Source organism: Culex pipiens, chromosome 1 (genome assembly GCF_016801865.2).
Source record: "Culex pipiens pallens isolate TS chromosome 1, TS_CPP_V2, whole genome shotgun sequence".
NCBI classification, from domain to species: Eukaryota; Metazoa; Arthropoda; class Insecta; order Diptera; family Culicidae; genus Culex; species Culex pipiens.
Genome location: NC_068937.1, coordinates 52,441,233 through 52,461,595, shown reverse-complemented (window position 1 = coordinate 52,461,595; position 20,363 = coordinate 52,441,233). Strand labels below are relative to the sequence as shown.

The 20,363-nt window shown below is 35.4% G+C and overlaps 1 protein-coding gene across 3 annotated transcripts in view; it reads right to left on the bottom strand.

The window, feature by feature from the left end:
• Nucleotides 1–7,634: 7,634 nt before the first annotated feature.
• Nucleotides 7,635–20,363, bottom strand: part of LOC120432411 (protein gone early) — a 205,885-nt gene continuing 193,156 nt past the window's right edge. For all 3 annotated transcript variants that reach the window (XM_039597623.2, XM_039597628.2, XM_052706359.1), the window contains 4 exons: nt 15,153–15,901; nt 14,952–15,095; nt 14,732–14,890; nt 7,635–8,843 (listed from right to left, as the gene is read on the bottom strand). In XM_039597623.2, the coding sequence (XP_039453557.1) occupies nt 8,387–8,843; nt 14,732–14,890; nt 14,952–15,095; nt 15,153–15,901 (1,509 nt within the window). In that variant the 3' untranslated portion in view covers nt 7,635–8,386. The remainder of the gene's footprint in view (nt 8,844–14,731; nt 14,891–14,951; nt 15,096–15,152; nt 15,902–20,363) is intronic.

The following is a 20,363-nucleotide window of genomic DNA, read 5'->3' as shown; positions in this document are numbered from 1 at the left end:
TTTTCGTTTTCGTTTTCGTTTTCGTTTTCGTTTTCGTTTTCGTTTTCGTTTTCGTTTTCGTTTTCGTTTTCGTTTTCGTTTTCGTTTTCGTTTTCGTTTTCGTTTTCGTTTTCGTTTTCGTTTTCGTTTTCGTTTTCGTTTTCGTTTTCGTTTTCGTTTTCGTTTTCGTTTTCGTTTTCGTTTTCGTTTTCGTTTTCGTTTTCGTTTTCGTTTTCGTTTTCGTTTTCGTTTTCGTTTTCGTTTTCGTTTTCGTTTTCGTTTTCGTTTTCGTTTTCGTTTTCGTTTTCGTTTTCGTTTTCGTTTTCGTTTTCGTTTTCGTTTTCGTTTTCGTTTTCGTTTTCGTTTTCGTTTTCGTTTTCATTTTCATTTTCGTTTTCGTTTTCATTTTCGTTTTCGTTTTCGTTTTCGTTTTCGTTTTCGTTTTCGTTTTCGTTTTCGTTTTCGTTTTCGTTTTCGTTTTCGTTTTCATTTTCGTTTTCGTTTTCGTTTTCGTTTTCGTTTTCGTTTTCGTTTTCGTTTTCGTTTTCGTTTTCGTTTTCGTTTTCGTTTTCGTTTTCGTTTTCGTTTTCGTTTTCGTTTTTGTTTTTGTTTTTGTTTTTGTTTTTGTTTTTGTTTTTGTTTTTGTTTTTGTTTTTGTTTTTGTTTTTGTTTTTGTTTTTGTTTTTGTTTTTGTTTTTGTTTTTGTTTTTGTTTTTGTTTTTGTTTTTGTTTTTGTTTTTGTTTTTGTTTTTGTTTTTGTTTTTGTTTTTGTTTTTGTTTTTGTTTTTGTTTTTGTTTTTGTTTTTGTTTTTGTTTTTGTTTTTGTTTTTGTTTTTGTTTTTGTTTTTGTTTTTGTTTTTGTTTTTGTTTTTGTTTTTGTTTTTGTTTTTGTTTTTGTTTTTGTTTTTGTTTTTGTTTTTGTTTTTGTTTTTGTTTTTGTTTTTGTTTTTGTTTTTGTTTTTGTTTTTGTTTTTGTTTTTGTTTTTGTTTTTGTTTTTGTTTTTGTTTTTGTTTTTGTTTTTGTTTTTGTTTTTGTTTTTTGTTAAAAAATTTACGAGATCATTGCAATTAAGAGAGATTTTCCCTTCCTTCATAAGATTTCAAGCAGTGGTTCTCAACCTTTGTCGATCTATTCACCCCTTGGCTAATTTTCGTGAACTTTATTCCCCCCTTCAATTTTCAACTAATTTATATCTTTGATTTGATTTGATGTGATAACCAGCAGGGACACTAATTGGTTAATATGCATTAAAATCATAATCTTGGCGAAAAAAATACTATACCTTTATGCAAACCCGTTTAATTTAACTATTCTTGTTTAAAAATAATAATTTATTCGGAATTTTGCAAAACTTCATAGAAATCCACCGCATTTTTTTTTCAAAAAACAAAAACAAATAAGAAGTTAATTAATTTCTTGTTGTTTAGCAAAAACAAAAACTGTTTGATCAAAAACTTAATTTAACAAAAACCGAAAAAAAAAAAATCTTTTGCAAATAAAAAAATAAGAACTGCTCAAAGAAATTCTTCAAAAAAATGTCATATTTTCAAGAAATGCTCAGGTTTGAAAGATCCAGAAAACACACACGAATTCTCTTAATAAATGATGTATAGCTCATTTTTGCTAAAACTTGAGCAAAAATATTTATTAATTGCTCATATTTCAAACAATATCAAAATTCACAAAAGTAATGCAATTTTTATTTTTGGTCAGCTAACGAAACGAAACGAAACTATTGGCACTACGCCCCCCGGGGCATGGCCTTCCTCTAACGTGGGATTTCTGCTCCAGCGCCTCTGACGAGACAGGAGAAACCGGGACCGACGTTTTACTTCACCATCCGATAGAAGCTCAGTGGATAAGGCGGGAATCGAACCCGCGTCTCATAGCATCATCGGGATCGGCAGCCGAAGCCGCTACCCCTGCGCCACGAGACCCACTTTTTGGTCAGCTATATCTTTAATAAACCATCAAAGATAAAATCTAAGCTGTTGAAAATTATCAAAGAAATTCAAAAGTTTCACAAGAAATTCAAAAATAATTGTAAGCATTAAAGTTTTAAAGAAAAATCCATATAAGCATTGAAGATTTTGGAAAAAACGTAATAAACTATTGAATTTCTATTGCATCCTAATTCCCCCCAAGAATGGCCTAATTTCCCCCCCAGGGGGAATTCCTCACCGGCTGAGAAACACTGATTTAAAGCTATACAAAACCTATGAACTGCATAGAGATTATCCTTTTTTTATAAGATATAAAAGAATGGTTAAAGTTTACTAGAAACATGAAATTCATAGAGATTTACCCCATTCATTGAAATCGAACCCTGGTGACAAGTTCGCATGCAAACTCGGTTTGCTTTTTAACCTTCATTCGTGTTTGACCTTGAACACTGTTCTGTTTGAAACAGGGTCCGTCGGACAACTGTTTGATCCCGTGTTTAAACATTTGTATTTAAAAAAAAATAATAAAAAAATGGTCGTAGAATGCGTAGATTGGGAGATAAAATATTGGTGCCTACGACAAAGTTGCTTGGATTGGCAAGCCCAATAACTAACCCTTCTCATTTGCAACAACTCTTCTGAAAACACAAAATCTCCAAAACTGCACCATTTTCGGAAAATCCATTTACCACATAATTCGACGGTAACATTTCAAAAGGCATCATGTACATTTTAACACTTTCTGGGTTATTGCATATTCTGAAAGTAGGGGAGAGTGGAGAGCAGACGTGCATCGGCACTCAATAGCACTTCACCACATTTTGAGATGATGGCCTAAGCAAACCGGCAGAGTGAATCTTTGCTCACTGTGCAACACATCAAACTTTAGTTCGATGTCTATAATTATCGTTTTTCACTATACAATGTGCATTACCAACAAATTAATAGTGATTTGAATAACACAAATATTTCAAGTGCTAAATGTGCTATTTAGCACTCAAATAGCACTTCATCGCTAAAACTGGCGAATAAGTGAAGATAAAGGTTTCGGTCGTTCAGTAACTTATAGTGAAATGAAAAAAACATACTTATTGTATAAAACAAATCGATTTGGTGCCTTTGCCAAGCCATGGCCTTAGAAAAACTGTCAATTGCTATTGAGTGCCGATGCACGTCTGGTGGGGAGACTTGATCCCCGAGGACACTTGATCCCAAGCCTGTATCTCGTCAGCATGTGGGTAAAACCACAGAGTAACACAGAGCGAGCAGTCCGAAGAAATGTCATTTTATTTTTTGGCTCCATAAGGTTTGCTGGTAGCAGGCGTGCGATGTACCTGCGATGTACCACAAAGTGGAACCAAAAATCAAATGGCAGTAGTGACTCTGTCTTACTCTGTGGTAAAACCATTAGCTTTGTTCTAGAAAGTTGTGCGAAATTGACTAAAACTCATTGTAGAAAACAAAGATAAAAATTAAAAAATGTTTAGATTGAGTTACACACATTTTTCTAAAAAGTGCTGCAAAAAACTTTCAAGAGATCTTTTTTCTTTGTTTTGATAAGTATAGAAAACACTCAAAAATTATTCAAAAAAATATTTTTTATATATGAATTGTTTGATAAATATATCAACTCCAAAACCCTTACGCATTTGACGATAAATTTATCGTCATACTATTTTTACAATCAATTGTTTAAAAAAGTGCGTTTAGGGAGACTTGATCCCTGCATTTTTTCAGTCACTGGAATAAGCCTCAAGATTAAATAATTGGGCTGGGTTTCCGTACATAGTTTCCTTTAGTACAGTTGTACATAACTTACTGCAGTTTGAACCATTTTTCAAAAGTTTTGTAAATAAAAATTACCAGTTTTTGTAAACATGCTCAATTTTGGTCTAAAAAAGAAAATTGCATGCTAAACTTGTTATATTTTGAGCACAAAAGTAGAGGTTTAATGTGAAATTGCTGTAACTTATAGAAAATTAAAAGTTTGGATGAATAAGAAACATTTTGCATAAGATTTCTTCAAAATGTTGAAATTACCATCAAAATGATCAAATTACCCCCAACATTTTGAAAATGTCGGTTTAAAATATTTTTTTAAAACGCTTGGCATGATTCGAAGAGTTCATCTCATGAAAAACCCTTATCAGCCAAACATAGTTGAATGTTTAAGCTTTCAATTCATGCAAAAAGATCATAGTATTGTGAGAAATTGACAGAGTTATGTGCGAAACAAAAAAAAGGGGATCAAGTCTCCCCACTCTCCCCTACTCCTGATAAGCTACCTCTCCACCAAAAATGAACAAAAGTTACTTCAGAGCAATTCTCTACGAAATCGGTCTTTTTTCTTCAATTTTAATTTTTGTATTTTTTAATCCGACTGAAACTTTTTTGGCGCCTTCGGTATGCCCAAAGAAGCCATTTTGCATCATTAGTTTGTCCATATAATTTTCCATACAAATTTGGCAGCTGTCCATACAAAAATGATGTATGAAAATTTAAAAATCTGTATCTTTTGAAGGAATTTTTTGATCGATTTGGTGTCTTCGGCAAAGTTGTAGGTATGGATAAGGACTACACTGGAAAAAAATGATACACGGTAAAAAAAAATTTGGTGATTTTTTTATTTAACTTTTTATCACTAAAACTTGATTTGCAAAAAAACACTATTTTTATTTTTTTTTATTTTTTGATATGTTTTAGAGGACATAAAATGCAAACTTTTCAGAAATTTTCAGGTTGTGCAAAAAATCATTGACCGAGTTATGAAATTTTTAATCAATACTGATTTTTTCAAAAAATCGAAATTTTGGTCGCAAATATTTTTCAACTTCATTTTTTGATGTAAAATCAAATTTGCAATCAAAAAGCACTTTAGTGAAATTTTGATAAAGTGCACCGTTTTCAAGTTAAATCGATATTTAGGTGACTTTTTTGAAAATAGTCGCAGTTTTTCATTTTTTTAAATTAGTGCACATGTTTGCACACTTTTGGAAAAAATATTTTTGAAAAGCTGAGAAAATTCTCTATATTTTGCTTCTTCGGACTTTGCTGATACGACCTTTAGTTGCTGAGATATTGCAATGCAAAGGTTTAAAAACAGGAAAATTTATGTTTTCTAAGTCTTACCCAAACAGCCCACCATTTTTTAATGTCGATATCTCAGCAACTAATGGTCCGATTTTTAATGTTAATATATGAAACATTCGTAAAATTTTCCGATCTTTTCGAAAACAATATTTAGAAAATTTTCAAATCAAGACTAACATTTCAAAAGGGCCAAACATTCAATATTACGTCCTTTTAAAATGTTAGTCTTGGTTTAAAATTTTTGAAAATATTGTTTTCGAAAAGATCGGAAAATTTCACAAATGTTTCATATATTAACATTGAAAATCGGACCATTAGTTGCTGAGATATCGACATTAAAAAATGGAGGGCTGTTTGGGTGAGACTTAGAAAACATAAATTTTCCTGTTTTTAAACCTTTGCATGGCAATATCTCAGCAACTAAAGATCGTATCAACAAAATTCGAAGAAGCAAAATGTAGAGAATTTTCTCAGCTTTTCAAAAATATTTTTTCCAGAAGTGTGCAAACATGTGCACTTATTTAAAAAAATGAAAAACTGCGACTATTTTCAAAAAAGTCACCTAAATATCGATTTAACTTGAAAACGGTGCACTTTATCAAAATTTCACTAAAGTACTTTTTGATTGCAAATTTGATTTTACATCGAAAAATGAAGTTGAAAAATTTTTGCGACCAAAATTTCGATTTTTTGAAAAAATCAGTATTGATTAAAAAATTCATAACTCGTTCAAAGATTTTTTGCACAACCTGGAAATTTCTGAAAAGTTGGCATTTTATATCCTCTAAAACATATCAAAAAATTAAAAAAATTAAAAATAGTGTTTTTTTGCAAATCAAGTTTTAGTGATAAAAAGTTAAATAAAAAATCACCAAATTTTTTTTTACCGTGTATCATTTTTTTCCAGTGTAGTCCGTATCCATACCTACAACTTTGCCGAAGACACCAAATCGATCAAAAAAATCCTTCAAAAGATACAGATTTTTGAATTTTCATACATCATTTTTGTATGGACAGCTGCCAAATTTGTATGGAAAATTATATGGACAAACTAATGATGCAAAATGGCTTCTTTGGGCATACCGAAGGCACCAAAAAAGTTTCAGTCGGATTAAAAAATACAAAAAAAATCGAATGACCGAAATCCTAGAGAACTGCTCTGCCGTTCTACGCATAATTGTCCCATGTCAGTTTTGGTCGATTTTGACTTTATGACATTTTTAAGTTTAGTTTGATGTGTACTTTAAGAAAAACACATAAAATCTGGTACTTTGTTCGGAAACTCATTAAAAACAACACCAAGTCTGTTTGTCCCATCGTTAAACTTCTACGCATAATTGTCCCACCAAGTATTTTCTTACACGGAATCATTAGTTTTACTAAACATTATGTCTTGTTTACCTTTTGTAAAGCAAGAGAATCACAAATAAAGGTGATAAACTGCTAACTGGGGTGATAAGGGACACATAGGGCGAATAGGAACCCACGGGACAATTATGCGTAGAAACACAGAAATCGGTCGAAAAATTTCAATCGCGTTTTTCTCAGTTACACTTTTTTGAACATGGGACAATTATGCGTAGAACGGCAGTGCTCTTCAGTAAAGTCTGTTTAATCATGATTTTAAATAATGTAACATAAACAAAATCTCTGCCATCAGCAGTCCCTGTTTATATAGCCCTGTCAACCTGTCAAACAAAAGACTACATGAACCTCGTGACGAAAAAAAGCATCATGAAAAAAGCGCCATGTACATTCGGCGAAGAAAAACGAATCATAACAAAGCGTCCCCCTCAATGACAGCAGGGTGATATAGACGTTGGTGATTTCAAAAGAAGTTATGTTTGTTTTTCTTAAATAAAATTACGGAAATAATGTTTTATTGAATTTGGATGATCAAGTATAAAAAGCAAGGTTTTTCATCGTTTGTTATCATTAGAACATCTTATTTTGCTTTTATATTAAAATGGGAATTTGAAAATGGATGCTCAACATTCAAATGCTTTTTTCTCAAAAAGGATGGTGTGTACATGATGCTTTTTGAAATGTTGGCATCGAAGTATGCTTTTTAAAGATCAAAAATTTGTTGAAAAATAGATTTTTGGCGAATTTCGCAGGCAGCCTGTGAGTAGTGGTTTCTAAACAAATAAACATACACGGGAACCAAACTATTCAAAAATGCAATCAGGAAAATGGCCATGACCAAAGGTTGAATACTTATGCCTAGGGTTTCTTTTCGTTCCAATAAAACAGTTACACAAACAAATATTATAAAAAGTGTTCCATGTTTATTATCTTTTTCTTTTCGCGCGCATTATCATACCCTTTCTCCTCAAAGCCGCAACTCTGAGGCTTTCACTCTGCTTCACATCGGATTGCTGTACAAAACTGCTCCTGTTCTCCATTCCCACTCTCTTTTAACATCAACTCGCGAGCGCTCTACTTAGGTATAACTTCTGATCATTTTTATTATTCAACATTCACGTTATTATTAGTTATTGTTCGCGCGCCCGCCTTCAACCGTGGCATCGTGGAATATTTGCTTCTTAAATGCTTAAATACTCTGATTTTGTTTTGTTTTATTTCTCTTTACACAAGTTTATCTTTTTTCTGTTGTGTTATTTCAAAATGAACGATTTTATGCGTTTTCTTAAATAGCGTTTCATGATTGTTTTATCTCTCTTCGATTTACAAGTTTGGAAGTGTTTGAGTGTGTCAAAGTTAGTTGGTTAAACGAAATTGCCTAGTAGATTCCTCAAGCAGGAACTTACGTGGTTAGAAGGTAAAATTATCAGTACTTATCAGATCGTGTAATTATTCGTAATGGCATTTTGCGTCGAACGGAATTTTTAATCTTTAAAATCAGTGAGTTTTAACAGAAATCACACTCCTGTAATGCGACTCGTCGTAACTTAAAAGTATTTCAGTTTTTTTTTGTTTTCGTACGAAAATAGAGTTTTTGTCTCAGCTCGATCATGCTCTCGTTTCGCTTCCGCTTCCGTTCATTCCGTCCCTTTCGTCCCACATTTTCTCCTGTTTCCCTTTTCTCTTAGAAGAATATACTATTAACATCGATTTTAGGATACACGATATCACCGCTTTTGCTTGTCACCGCCGTCACCGTCGCCGTCTTCGGTCCAACCTCCACGCCGGCCACCACTTCCGGAACCACTCCACCGCCAGGAGTGTACTGTGGCAGCGCCCCCGGAAACTGTGGCCACGTAAAGGCCGGATCGTAGTAGGACGCCGACGGGACGGGCTTTTTGCGCTTCTTGCTGGAACGCTTTCGACTGCCGCCGGAACCACCGGTTCCGGGGTTTGTGGTGGTGGTGGCGCCCACCTGGGCCGCTGCGGTGACTGGCCGCCGCACTAATCAAAGAACGCGCCCGCAGCGGCCACTTTGTTCCCCACTCCCACTACTGCTCGCGGAACAGTCCAGCGTTCCGGCCAGTTCCGGCACGTTTCGCCACATCAGCGTAAACTTGTCCGCGCTCGGAATGTCATTGTCGGCGAGGATCTTGCTGAAGCGCAGCGGTGCCCCACCTTCGGGCACGACGGCGCAGTGCCGCTGGAGGAAGGCCAGCGCAAACAGCTGCTGCTCGTCGTACCGCTGGAGGCCGGGCTGGCGCCGGAAGTGGCGCAGACCGAGGCTGGCGTAGGTGGACTTTTCCGGAATGTCCGCCACCGGGAGGCGCTCGTTGCGGGCGATCTTCTCGAGCAGCGACTGGAAGGACTGGGCGAGCATCGAGGTGGAGGCCAGTTCCAGGTAGGAGTGCAGTTTGGTGGCGTTCGAGATGTGGGCCGTGTTGAGGTAGATCGACTGGAGTTTTCTGAAAAGGGACAAGAGACAAGATATTTTAAGAGGCAGTCATCCATAAAGTATGTCACGCTTAAATCGGCCAAAATTAACCCCCCTTGAAAAGTATGTCACGTTTTGTTGTACCCCGCCCCTCCCCATCTTGATTTTTTGTATAATCTAGATTAAATTTTCAAAAGGTCCTATCTGCATAGGAAACCCATGACTCATTAAGGTGTAATATGGTTGTATGAAAAAAAAATTGTCCAAATTTAGTGAGCACAGCAATTCTTCAGTTCCTTTTGGGGTCCTAAACAACTCCCAAAGTTTGAGAACGATTGGTTCAGTCCTCACTTTGCGCAAAGCGATTCAATTTTGTATGGGAATTAATATGGGGAAAACCATTTTTTGGATTATGATATTTTAAAAATCCACTTTTCAAGTTATATTAAAACCTGTTTAATATTCGAATGCTCTGGAATGTGTTCTACAACTTTCCCGAAGAGAGTATGGTGCTAACTTGTTCCTATAAAATGATACAGCCTCAAAACTCGTCTAAAACGTGTTTTTGATCGAAAATCACGTTTAAGACAAGTTTTGAGGACGCTGTATCCTCAAAATAAAAAAAAAAATCCCATACAAGTACGCATAGAACATTGCATCGCTTTGCGCAAAGTGAGGACTGAACCAATCGTTCTCAAACTTTGGGGAGTTGTTTATGACCCCAAAAGGAAATGAAAAGTTGCTGTACTGGAGAATCGATTTTGTTATTACACCCTAATGACTCATAGGTGGTTTTGAAAATTTACTTTAACAATTGTTGCATGATTCAGAAATGTAGGATTATTTTTAATTCGGAGTTCAATCGAGGAAGTTTTTTATTTTTACAGGTTGTGTTTGAGTTTTTTTTTTGCATTTTCTCAAAATATGATTAAATCTATTATAAAAAAAACTCTGTTTCTTAAAGCCTTGTATCGTGTTTAATTTATGAGTAAATTTTATCTAACATTAAACTTTTTGCCTTCCTCACCTCAATGAGGAAAGGCTATAAAATCACTCGAAAAATGAATTTCTTTATTTGACCTCGTACACAGAAAAAAAAGTTGAATTTTGGAATGTTGAAAATTTGGTTGGTTGAATATTACCTATTAGCTATTAGTAATATTACATAAAAAATGTGTAAAAATGTGAACCTGATGAATATTCATAAAAAACTGATGAAAATTCAACATTTTCTGGGGTATAATTAATCATTTTTTTGACACAAAATCTGTCACCATTTCCTGATGAATATTACCATCATTTTTTTTCTGTGTAGACCCACCTTCACGTATTCCTATCGACTCAGAATCAAATGCCTGTGTATGCCTGTAAGTCCGTGCGCCGAAAAATATGCAAACGATTATCTCCGGACTGGCCAAACCGATTTGAACCGTGTTGGTCTCATTCGATCCGTCTTGGGGTCCCACAAGACCCTAGTTAATATTATGAAGTTTAGAAAAGTACTTCAAAAGTTATGCTTAAAAAAAACGATTTTAGCTTTACATCGGAAGATTGTAAAAAGGGAGGTTTTTGTAAGAAAACCCGTCATGCCACAGAGTAAGACAGAGTCACTACTGCCACTTGATTTATGGTTCCACTTTGTAGTACATCGCAGGTACATCGCACGCCTGCTACCAGCAAACCTTATGGAGCCAAAAAATAAAATGACATATCTTCTGACTGCTCGCTCTGTGTTACTCTGTGCGTCCAGCTATAGGACATTTTTAGAAAGATATTTAAAAGGCCTTTCCCAAAACGTTGAAGATCTGACAACCCTATAAACGTTGCAAAGTAACCGCCGACCTTACAAGTCGCATTCTCAACGCCAGTCCGCAGTTTGTGTGCGCGTCGCCGCTTTTTTTAAAATGTGCACCGTAGACAAAAACAGTGTGGTTCTGGACTTTTGTCAACTCCAAAACCAACCAAGCCCAAAGCTTGTAAAAAAATTTCTCGCAGACCTTCAAGTAAACCAAGAAAACTTGCGAGCATTGCAATTATGCAATAGAAGAAAAATAGCCGTGTTGCAGTTCGCCGACTCAGCAATGGCCTCGTCCATCATCGACAAACCTCTGGTATATCAGGGTTGCAAAATCCCGATTTACCTGGACAACAACGCTACGGAAGTTCGTGTGCTTGACCTACCTCTAGGCATAAGCAATGATGACGTAGTCAAAGTGATGAGTAAATACGGCGAAGTTTTGACCATCACCAACGACCGCTGGATTAACTTCTTCCCAGGAATCCCAAATGGAGTTCGGACCCTTCGGATGTTGCTGAAACAGCCAACGCCGAAATCAATCACTGTAAACAATGCTGCTGCAACAGTGACGATTGTAGGCAAAAAATCGCTTTGCAAACTCAAAGCAAAGAACAAAAAATGTGCGGATTCGAGTAAAAAGGTTAACCAAAAAAGCAGTACACAACCGATTGAACCCGAGCCAAGCAGCAGCAGCAGTAAAAGCAACAATAGTAAACCAGAACAAAATGCAATGGAAACAAGTGAAATCGACGAAGAAGACAACGATGGATTCGAGACCGTGCTTTCTAAGCACACCCGCCGCCGAAATCGCTTACAGGCATATTTGGACGCGGAAGAAGAACTAACAAAAAAACGAAGAGAGATGGCTGCAGAAGAAACAGATGAAGAAGATGAAGATGTCATAAAAGCAAAATATTATAAGAAAAAGTGTTGTGAGATAACTTCTAAATCCCTGGAAGAAGAGGACGAAGATAAACTTGAAGAACTTGATAATTCATTCTTTAAATATTCTGCTAAATATTTGAAACATAGAGAGAAATCGTTAGAAAAAAGGCATGGTAATAATTATTGAAGTGATTTTAAACTCTGTAATATTTCCTCTTTCACTATCCACCTTGAAGAGATGAATGCACAATGGTGTAAAGTCTCTATAATAATAATAAAAAAAAAAAAAAAAAACAACCCTATAAAAAGTTATAACCACCTAAGTGTTATTATTTATACACTTTTTAGAGGCCGGATCTCACATATTTTGATGAAAACGTTGTCCGACCTATCGTAGGATGGGTAATCAAAAGACCTTTCCAAAGAGTCCACAAGATTGAAAATCTGACAACCCTATCAAAAGTTATAAGTACTTTTTTAGTGTTTTTAATGAACTTTTTTCGAGGCCGGATCTCAGATATTTTGATAAAGTAAATGTTATTTATACACTTTTCTGAGGCTGTGTAGTGTATTCAGTTTATGAATGTGAAGAAGGCACCAACCACCTAAAAGGCTGATATGCAGATCGGAAGGAACGCAAAACTCCATATAAAAAACGCCCAAGAAACGCTCAAGGAAAGGGTCACGAAAAGATTTTTCTTAAGCGGCACGCAACTGAAAATGAACAAAAACGGAAAGTTGCGTTTGACGTTTCTTCACGCGGTGCTTTGTTTGAAAAATTAATGAATTTGAATTTTAGGTTTTGAATGGGACTGAAATTTACAAACGTTTTAATAATTTTATATTCGTTAGAATAATAGAAAATCCCGGCGAATCTCAACATGCAGAATCTTGCAATTAAAAGGGCAGATTTAGTTTTTTGGTCGAAACGGAGTAAACAATAGAAGTTGCTTTATTGCTGTTGGCTCACGTGTCGCCAACTATTGCTAGTACCAACCAGCAACCATTGGCTTGTGAGTTCACTGCACTGTCCGATTAATCCACCCTGGCGGGAACGAAATGAAAAAAAAACCGGAGTGAAAATAAACTTGACAATAATCATACAAATATCAATTTTCTTAATGAAAAAAAAAAAAAACGATAATAATCTGATATTCGACAATAAAAATGATTCAAAAATAAAAAAATCGAAAATATGGAAAAACAAACATTTCAGAAATATCAAATACAGTCGACTCTCTGGTTGTCAATATCCAAGGGACCGTCGAGGAAGAGAATCATCAGTTTACAGAACGATGCAAAATGAAGACTCGATTGAAAATATTTTTTTCTTGATACCCAGCTATGGGAGAGAATCATGGCAACGTCCATCAAACAAAAACAAACTAATGTCAAACACCCTTCAAATCTTCGTTTCGCCAAGAAAAATGTCTATGCAAGCCATGAGAAACTGAAATTATTGACAACCGAAAGAGATTTTTAAAGCAAACGGAATCCAAGGGACCGTCAAGGAAGAGATCCTTCAAGCAAGGGAAAATATCGAGGAATGAAGATAATTGAAGTATGCAGATTGAAGGGACTGAAGAATTCATCGATAGATGGAGAATTATTGATATCGAGAAGATCGACAGCCAGAGAGTCGACTGTACCACAAAAAATATGAAGGAAATTCCAACCATTTTTTAAATCTTAATTTTGCTGAACCAAAATAAAAATAATGCAGAAATGAAAAATAATAATATTAAAGTCGAGATTGAAGAATTTATAAATTCAATAGCTCAAAAAATTAAAAATTCGAAACCTGAAAAATTTCAGAAACAAGTCAAAATTTCAAAAGTTTAAAAAAACTGAAATATAGAAATTCGAAAACACATATTTACCAAAAACCCGAAATTCTAACATTCAAAAACTCAATTTTTTCAAAAAAAAAAAAACTCAAAATTCCAGAATTAAAAATGTGGAGTTCAGAAATTTCAACATTTAAGAATTTAAAAATAACAAAAAAAAATAATAATTTAGAAATTTAAAAACATAAAATTCAAGAAATTAAGAAAAACTTTAATACATTTTTACCAGCCTTATTTAATAATTTCCAAATTTCCAAATTTCTTAATTTCCAAATTTCCAAATTTCAAAATTTCCAAATTTCTAAATTTCCAAATTTCCAAGTTTCCAAATTTCCAAATTTCCAAATTTCCTAATTTCCAAATTTCCAAATTTCCAAATTTTCAAATTTCCAAATTTCCTAGTTTCCTAACTTCTTAACTTCCTAATTTCTTATTTTCCTAATTTCCTTATTTCCTGATCACCAAATTTCCTTATTACCAAATTTCCTAACTTTCTAATTTCCTAATTTTCTGTTTTCCTAACATCCTAATATCCTAATTTCCTAATTCTCTGATTTCCTAAATTTCTCAATTACCTAACTTCTAATTTTCTTATTTCTTTATTTCATTATTTCATTATTACATAATTTCCTAATTTCCTAATTTCTTAATTTCCTAATTTCCTTATTTCATTATTCATAATTCATAATTTTATAATTTTAGTTTGTCTAGTTTTAGAATTTATAAATTTCTAATTTTCTGATTTTTTGAAGAAGTTTTAAATTTTGATTTCTCAATTTTGTTTATAATTATTAATTGTTGTTTAAGGTTTTTGAAAAAACATTTTTAATCAATTTTATTATAACTTTTGAATATTGTTGATCTTTTTATTTTTCCCCCCAAAGAACCTCAAGTGCGCACACCGTCAAACGCGCTCATACCGAACTGTCACCATTTCTTGGGGAGGACATGGAAAAAACACGCAACATTTCTTGACCGCGTTCTTTACGTTCTGTATACCGTACTAAAGGTGGATTAAGTAACTTTTTTTTCAAATAAATTTTAAGACTGATTTTTCAGTATTTCAAAAAAAGTCCAGCTTGACGTCACAGTCTCACTGACCCCCTCCCCTCTTGTCACACTTTGTCACGCTTGTGAATTGGCATTTAAGGGAAAAAATAGCATAATTTTCGAACTCAAACAAAAAAGTGTTCCATCCAGATATCAACTCGGTTCGACCTGCAGCTTGTAGGGGACCAATTTCAGGCAGATTGGTGAGGTCCAAACAACATCCCATATATAGGAGTGTGCCCTATTCGTGGACTTGCTCTTAAATCTAACGACGTTCAAGTGACGTCATTGGCCAGCAGGTTTTATATGTATTTGCAATTCACTTTTGACTTTACTCACTTGGTCATACACTTCTGCGCTTCCTCGTCGAACACGTTCTCCCGGATGTGCCGCGGCTGCCGGCTCGCTTCCACGTTCCCAAACTGCTCCGCCAGCGTGTTGACGGCGTCGTGAATCACCAGCGAAATGTCCGCCCCGAGCCGGGCAAAGTTGAGCGAGCTAAAAATTTGAGATATTTGGTAAATTGGGAAGAAGATGCTAGACGGAGAGAATTACTTACAGCGGATACTTGTAGTGGAAGTACGGCTCCCTGGTTTTCTCCTTCGCGATGATGACCATGTTGAGACCGACGGAGTACTTCAAGTTCGCGACTGGAGTTCGTCGCGATCCGAACGTGCTCGGCGGGAATAGCTCGGCAGCGATTCTGGAAAGAAGTTACAGAATTAGTTTTGCAGTTTGAAGGTTGATCAGCGTGACTTACCTCTCATTGTCCGTCCCATTGTCCATCATCCGGTCCATGCGCTTCTTCACAAACTCCCAGTGCGTCACGACGTTGTCCACAAACAGCAGCTCGTCCAGCACGACGTCGTTGTAGAACTCGTTGACCGTTCGCTCACTCTTCAGCAGCTCCTCCGGAATCCCAATCTGAACCCGCATCATGGACAGCTTGTCCGCGATGTACTTCGTCAGCTGTTGATTCACCCAATTGGCGTTGTTCAGCGCTCCCTTGTACTCGTCCCGAATGTGGTAGAACATCAACCGAACCATCTCCTCGTCGTACGCCGTCACCTCCTGAACCTGTCGCGAACTATGGTACGGATCCATTGAATCCATCCCAACGGCACGACGATCCTCGCCACCACCACCACCGCCATAATCCTGCTGCTCCCGGTCGTGCACGACCAGCTTCGGGTTCTCCCGCAGCGCCTCCAACCCGTACGGCATCCACTGCTGGACGACCTTGGTGCAAAAGTGCCAAATCGGTTGCTTGTGCTCCACCCCGTACAGCACCTTCTCGAACTCGAGCAGCGACTGGCGGAAGTTGTGCGACATGTACGGGACAAAGTGCCGGATCACGGACCACATGACAAAGTTGTTCAGGATCTCCTTGTCGGTGGTGGTGATGATCTGGGAGATCATCTTGAGCGCGATCGGGCTGCTCACCAGCACCTGGGTGTTTTCAGTGATCTTGCGCCGGAACATGGCCTGGGCGGTCTGAAGAATGGGGAGCTGTGCGGAGGGAAAGAGAGAATTAAGATTTAAGATGAAATTTAGAAAGAATGTCAACAGTTTTTTACAAAGAATGAAAAATATACTTCAAACGTATCAGCACTTAAAACCTATATTTTCTGTTCAAACTCAAATTTAGTGAGGCTGTTAATATCATCAAAACCAGCAAGAATCCCGATTTTGCCGGCCGCTCTCATCTTTACCACACACCAGGGGTCAGGGATATCGTACTTGGCAGACGGGAATTGTTGATGCTTCACTTTTTTAAAGAGGATAAGGGAAGTTCTCCACAATATCCTCAAATCAACTTTGCTTGCAGTTGGACGGTTTTTTGGGAAGGTAAATGTTCTTAGGAGCCACCCAAAGCAAATGGTAACGACCGTTTGCATCTTTGAAGGAATTCTACGTGGATTCTCATTTCTAATGAGAAAGCTTTCAATTTTTCTCATCTCTTGTAAGATGAATTCTATAATTCGCCCAGGATATTTTAAGCGTGGTAATAATGTAGGTTTAATTTCAAATACGCCTACGAGTTATGCAAATTTTGTATAGTTCTGATTATTCAACTTGCATTCAACTTGTATTCCAGTCGATTCTTGGGTCCACGGTAGCGGGTTGTTCAAATATTACATTTAGATACTGAGCAATTCCATGTCAAAAGGGAATCGGTTGTACCCGACCCTCTCCGATTTCAATGAAACTTTGTAGACATGTTATCCTACGCTTATATAAGCCATTTTTGTGTATATAGAGCCAGTTACACTCGATAGTGACATTTGAGAAGGGCGTAAGTGTTTTAAATATTTTTGTATTTCGTTATTTAAATATTGCTGTATCTCGAAGCCGTTGCATCGTATCAAAAAGTGGTCAAAGACAAACTTGTAGGAAATTTGATGGGCTTTTCGAAAAAAATACACTGAAACAAAAAAAAAACACTCTACTTTTATGAGATTTTTTGATTTTTGAGTTTAAAAGTCAAATTTGAGGGTTAGCCCACGTTTTTTTTTTCGCTCAATTTTTTTGTGAAAATAGCCTAAGATGTTACAAAAAGACTCACGAAAAATGCAGGATGGAGCAACTCACCTGAAAAAATACAAAAATCATTTACTGAAACTGTTTTTTTCAAAAGTGCTCTAAACATCAAATTTCATAAATCCGAACACGAGAGTCGATTCTACAGACAATTTTACATAAAAGTCTCCAATCCTTGTGAAGTTACAGCGGCTTTAAAAATAAAAATGTTGAAAAAATAGGTTTTTTGATGGTTTTTCGCAATTTCTATATGACAGACTTGATTTTTCAGTCTCGAAATAGTAGTTTATGCAACAAGTTGCAAAAAGAGGATTTTTTCAGCACGAGCCGTACATTTATCCAACGAGGTTCACCGAGTTGGATAAATACGACAAGTGCTGAAAAAATCAAATTTTGCAACGAGTTCCATACAACATTTTTTGCAATTCCGAAAAACACCCATTGAGTGAAATTTTAAGTCAAATTTTCATGTATTTGTCAATAAATCGTTTAAATCAAAACAATGTTGAAAAGTGTTACTTTTCGAAACAAGTGCTGAAAAGTTCAACTTTTCAGCAATCATTTCAGTGCTGAAAAGTAGAACTTTTCAGCATTTATTTTGAAAAGTGTTGCTATTCGATTCTGTTATTTTTGGTACAGAAAAGTAGGCTATTTCGTCGTTCAAGAATGACAGGAAAAGTAAGTAGTTTCACGACGGAATTGCAAAAATATTTTTACCGGAAAGCTCATCCAATTTCCCATAAGTTTGCCTTTGACCACATTTCAATTGGATGTGTGGGCTTACAGATATAAGCTAATTACATTGCTCATAATTGAAAACATAATATTTTTTCAGTGTAGTATAGTAACCTGGATAGTAAATTAGCTTATATCTGTAAGCCCATGCATCCAATTGAAATGTGGTCAAAGGCAAACTTATGGGAAATTGGACGAGCTTTCCGGTAAAAATATTTTCGAGACTGAAAAATCAAGTCTGTCATATAGAAATTGCGAAAAACCATCAAAAAACCTATTTTTTCAACATTTATATTTTTAAAACCGCTGTAACTTCACAAGGATTGGACATAGGACAATGGTCAATATGGAGACTTTTACGTAAAATTGTCTGGGGAATCGATTCCCACTACCGGCTTTGAAAATTTTGACGTTTAGACCACTTTTCAAAAAAACAGTTTTAGTAAATGATTTTTGTATTTTTTTAGGAGAGTTGCTCCATCCTGCATTTTTCGTGAGTCTATTTGTAACATCTTAGGCTATTTTCACAAAAATTTTGAGCGAAAAAAAATCGTGGGCTCACCCTCAAATTTGACTTTTAAAATAAAAAATCAAAAAATCTCATAAAAGTGGAGTGTTTTTTTGTTTCAGTGTATTTTTTTCGAAAAGCTCGTCAAATTTTCTACAAGTTTGTCTTTGACCACTTTTTGATACGATGCAACGGCTTCGAGATACAGCAATATTTAAATAACGAAATACAAAAATATTTAAAACACTTACGCCCTTCTCAAATGTCACTATCGAGTGTAACTGGCTCTATATACACAAAAATGGCTTATATCAGCGTAGGATAACATGTCTACAAAGTTTCATTGAAATCGGAGAGGGTCGAGAAAAAAGTACCTAAAAAATCCTGTTTTGGGCTGGAATTGCTCTACTTACTATTTCGCATTTCTGAAGTGTTAGTCGTTATTTTGAAATTCTGAGATTTTTTTTTCAGAGAGATGAGTAAAAATTTAACATTTTTTTCTTTTTTTGACATTGGCAATCGGATCAATAGTTTGCAAGATAACGTCAAATGAAAAATGAGGACTATATTAGTCTAGCACTTAGAATTATAACGAAAAAAAAAAAGAAAATAATTATAACGATTCATTCCTTTATTCATTCCTCAAAAGGCAGATATTAAAGGTTGGATCGATAATCTAAAAAAAGTAAACTGTAGAAATTTGTGTTGGCTATTTGAATGTATTCTTTTCAGAGACTGGCGAAGATTGACACTTTTTATAAAATATGAAACAAAAAAAAAAAAAAAATGAAAAATAATCCCAAGAAATGGTTGGGTTGCCCCGACACCTCGCAGATTTTCAATATTCGATATGGGAAATTTAATGTACTTTTCAAATCTGCAATAACCCAGAAGGGTTACACGGAGAAAAAATTGTTCCCAAAATCGTGAACATGCGTTCATGAAAATGGGAACCACGAACAAAGTGTTTTTTTTATTTTTGTTTGTATTTTTTAGGTTTTTATTTTTTTTAATTTTTTTTTTATGTTTTCTCATCTCTCTCATCTCATCAGACCCTAGCGCAGCCAATCTTTCGAAGGGATCCTGGAGAGTGCCTTAGGTTAGATGACGCCTAGCACTCTTCTTGTCATTTATTAACATTTGTAGTGCGCCATTGCATCGGAATGCATTGAAACATCACAAGCGTTAAACCGGCCAGGCCTACTGCGTAAAGCCGTATCGCAGAGATGACTCGTAATTGGGTTGAGTTTGAGCACTGAGTGTTCGAACAACAACACAATTCTGAATCGACAGGGGAGGAAGAAGCGTGGGGACACACCACCATACGCTCCGAGATTTTGGTTGTATTCGTTGGGAGCACCATGCTAAGAAGGTTTGGTACTCCGGGATCCTCTGGGATGGGACATTGTATTTCCACGAATGCCCTGGACACTATTTGCCGTGGTTATAGCGCCACAACTCGCTCTTTTTAAATTATTTTTTTTTTAAATTTTTTTTTATGTTTTAGAGGATTTTTTTTAGTTTTGATATGTTTTAGAGGACAAAAAACCGCAACCGCCGACAACAATTTTGCCGACGAGTTAGTAAGTCAAAAAAAAAAAAATTCTGCTTTAAATGTAAAATTTGCAATCTAAAAGTACTTTACAGATTTTTCTGTTCTGTGTATGTTTTTATAGCCGCTTGAATTCTTATTTTAACTGAAAAATTCCGATTTTTCGAATTTTTAAAAAAGGTGTTCCCGATTGTCCATTCCAGAAAATATGTTTTCAAAGAGTTCATAAAATTTCCAATAAAATTGCCTAAGTAAGTATTGAAGATTGGAACTCTGCTTGCTGAATTACAGAGAATAAATGAAAAAGAAAATGAATGTTTTCAAGTCTCATCCAAACAGTCTTTCTTTTTTTTTCTAGTACCAATACTTCAAAACTAAAAAATTAAAATATTAAACATTTGTGAAATTTTCTGATCTTTTCCAAAAAATGTTTAGAAAATTTTGGAATGAAGACTAACACTTCGAAAAGGTCAAACATTCAATATTATGCCCATTTGAAATGTTCGTCCTGATATAAAAAATATCGGTTTTTGTACTCTTAAACATATAAAACATACTCAAATATTAAAAATATGAATTTTGGAACATTGTTTTTTTTTGTGAAAAAAATAGTTAATTTAAAAATCGTCAAACAA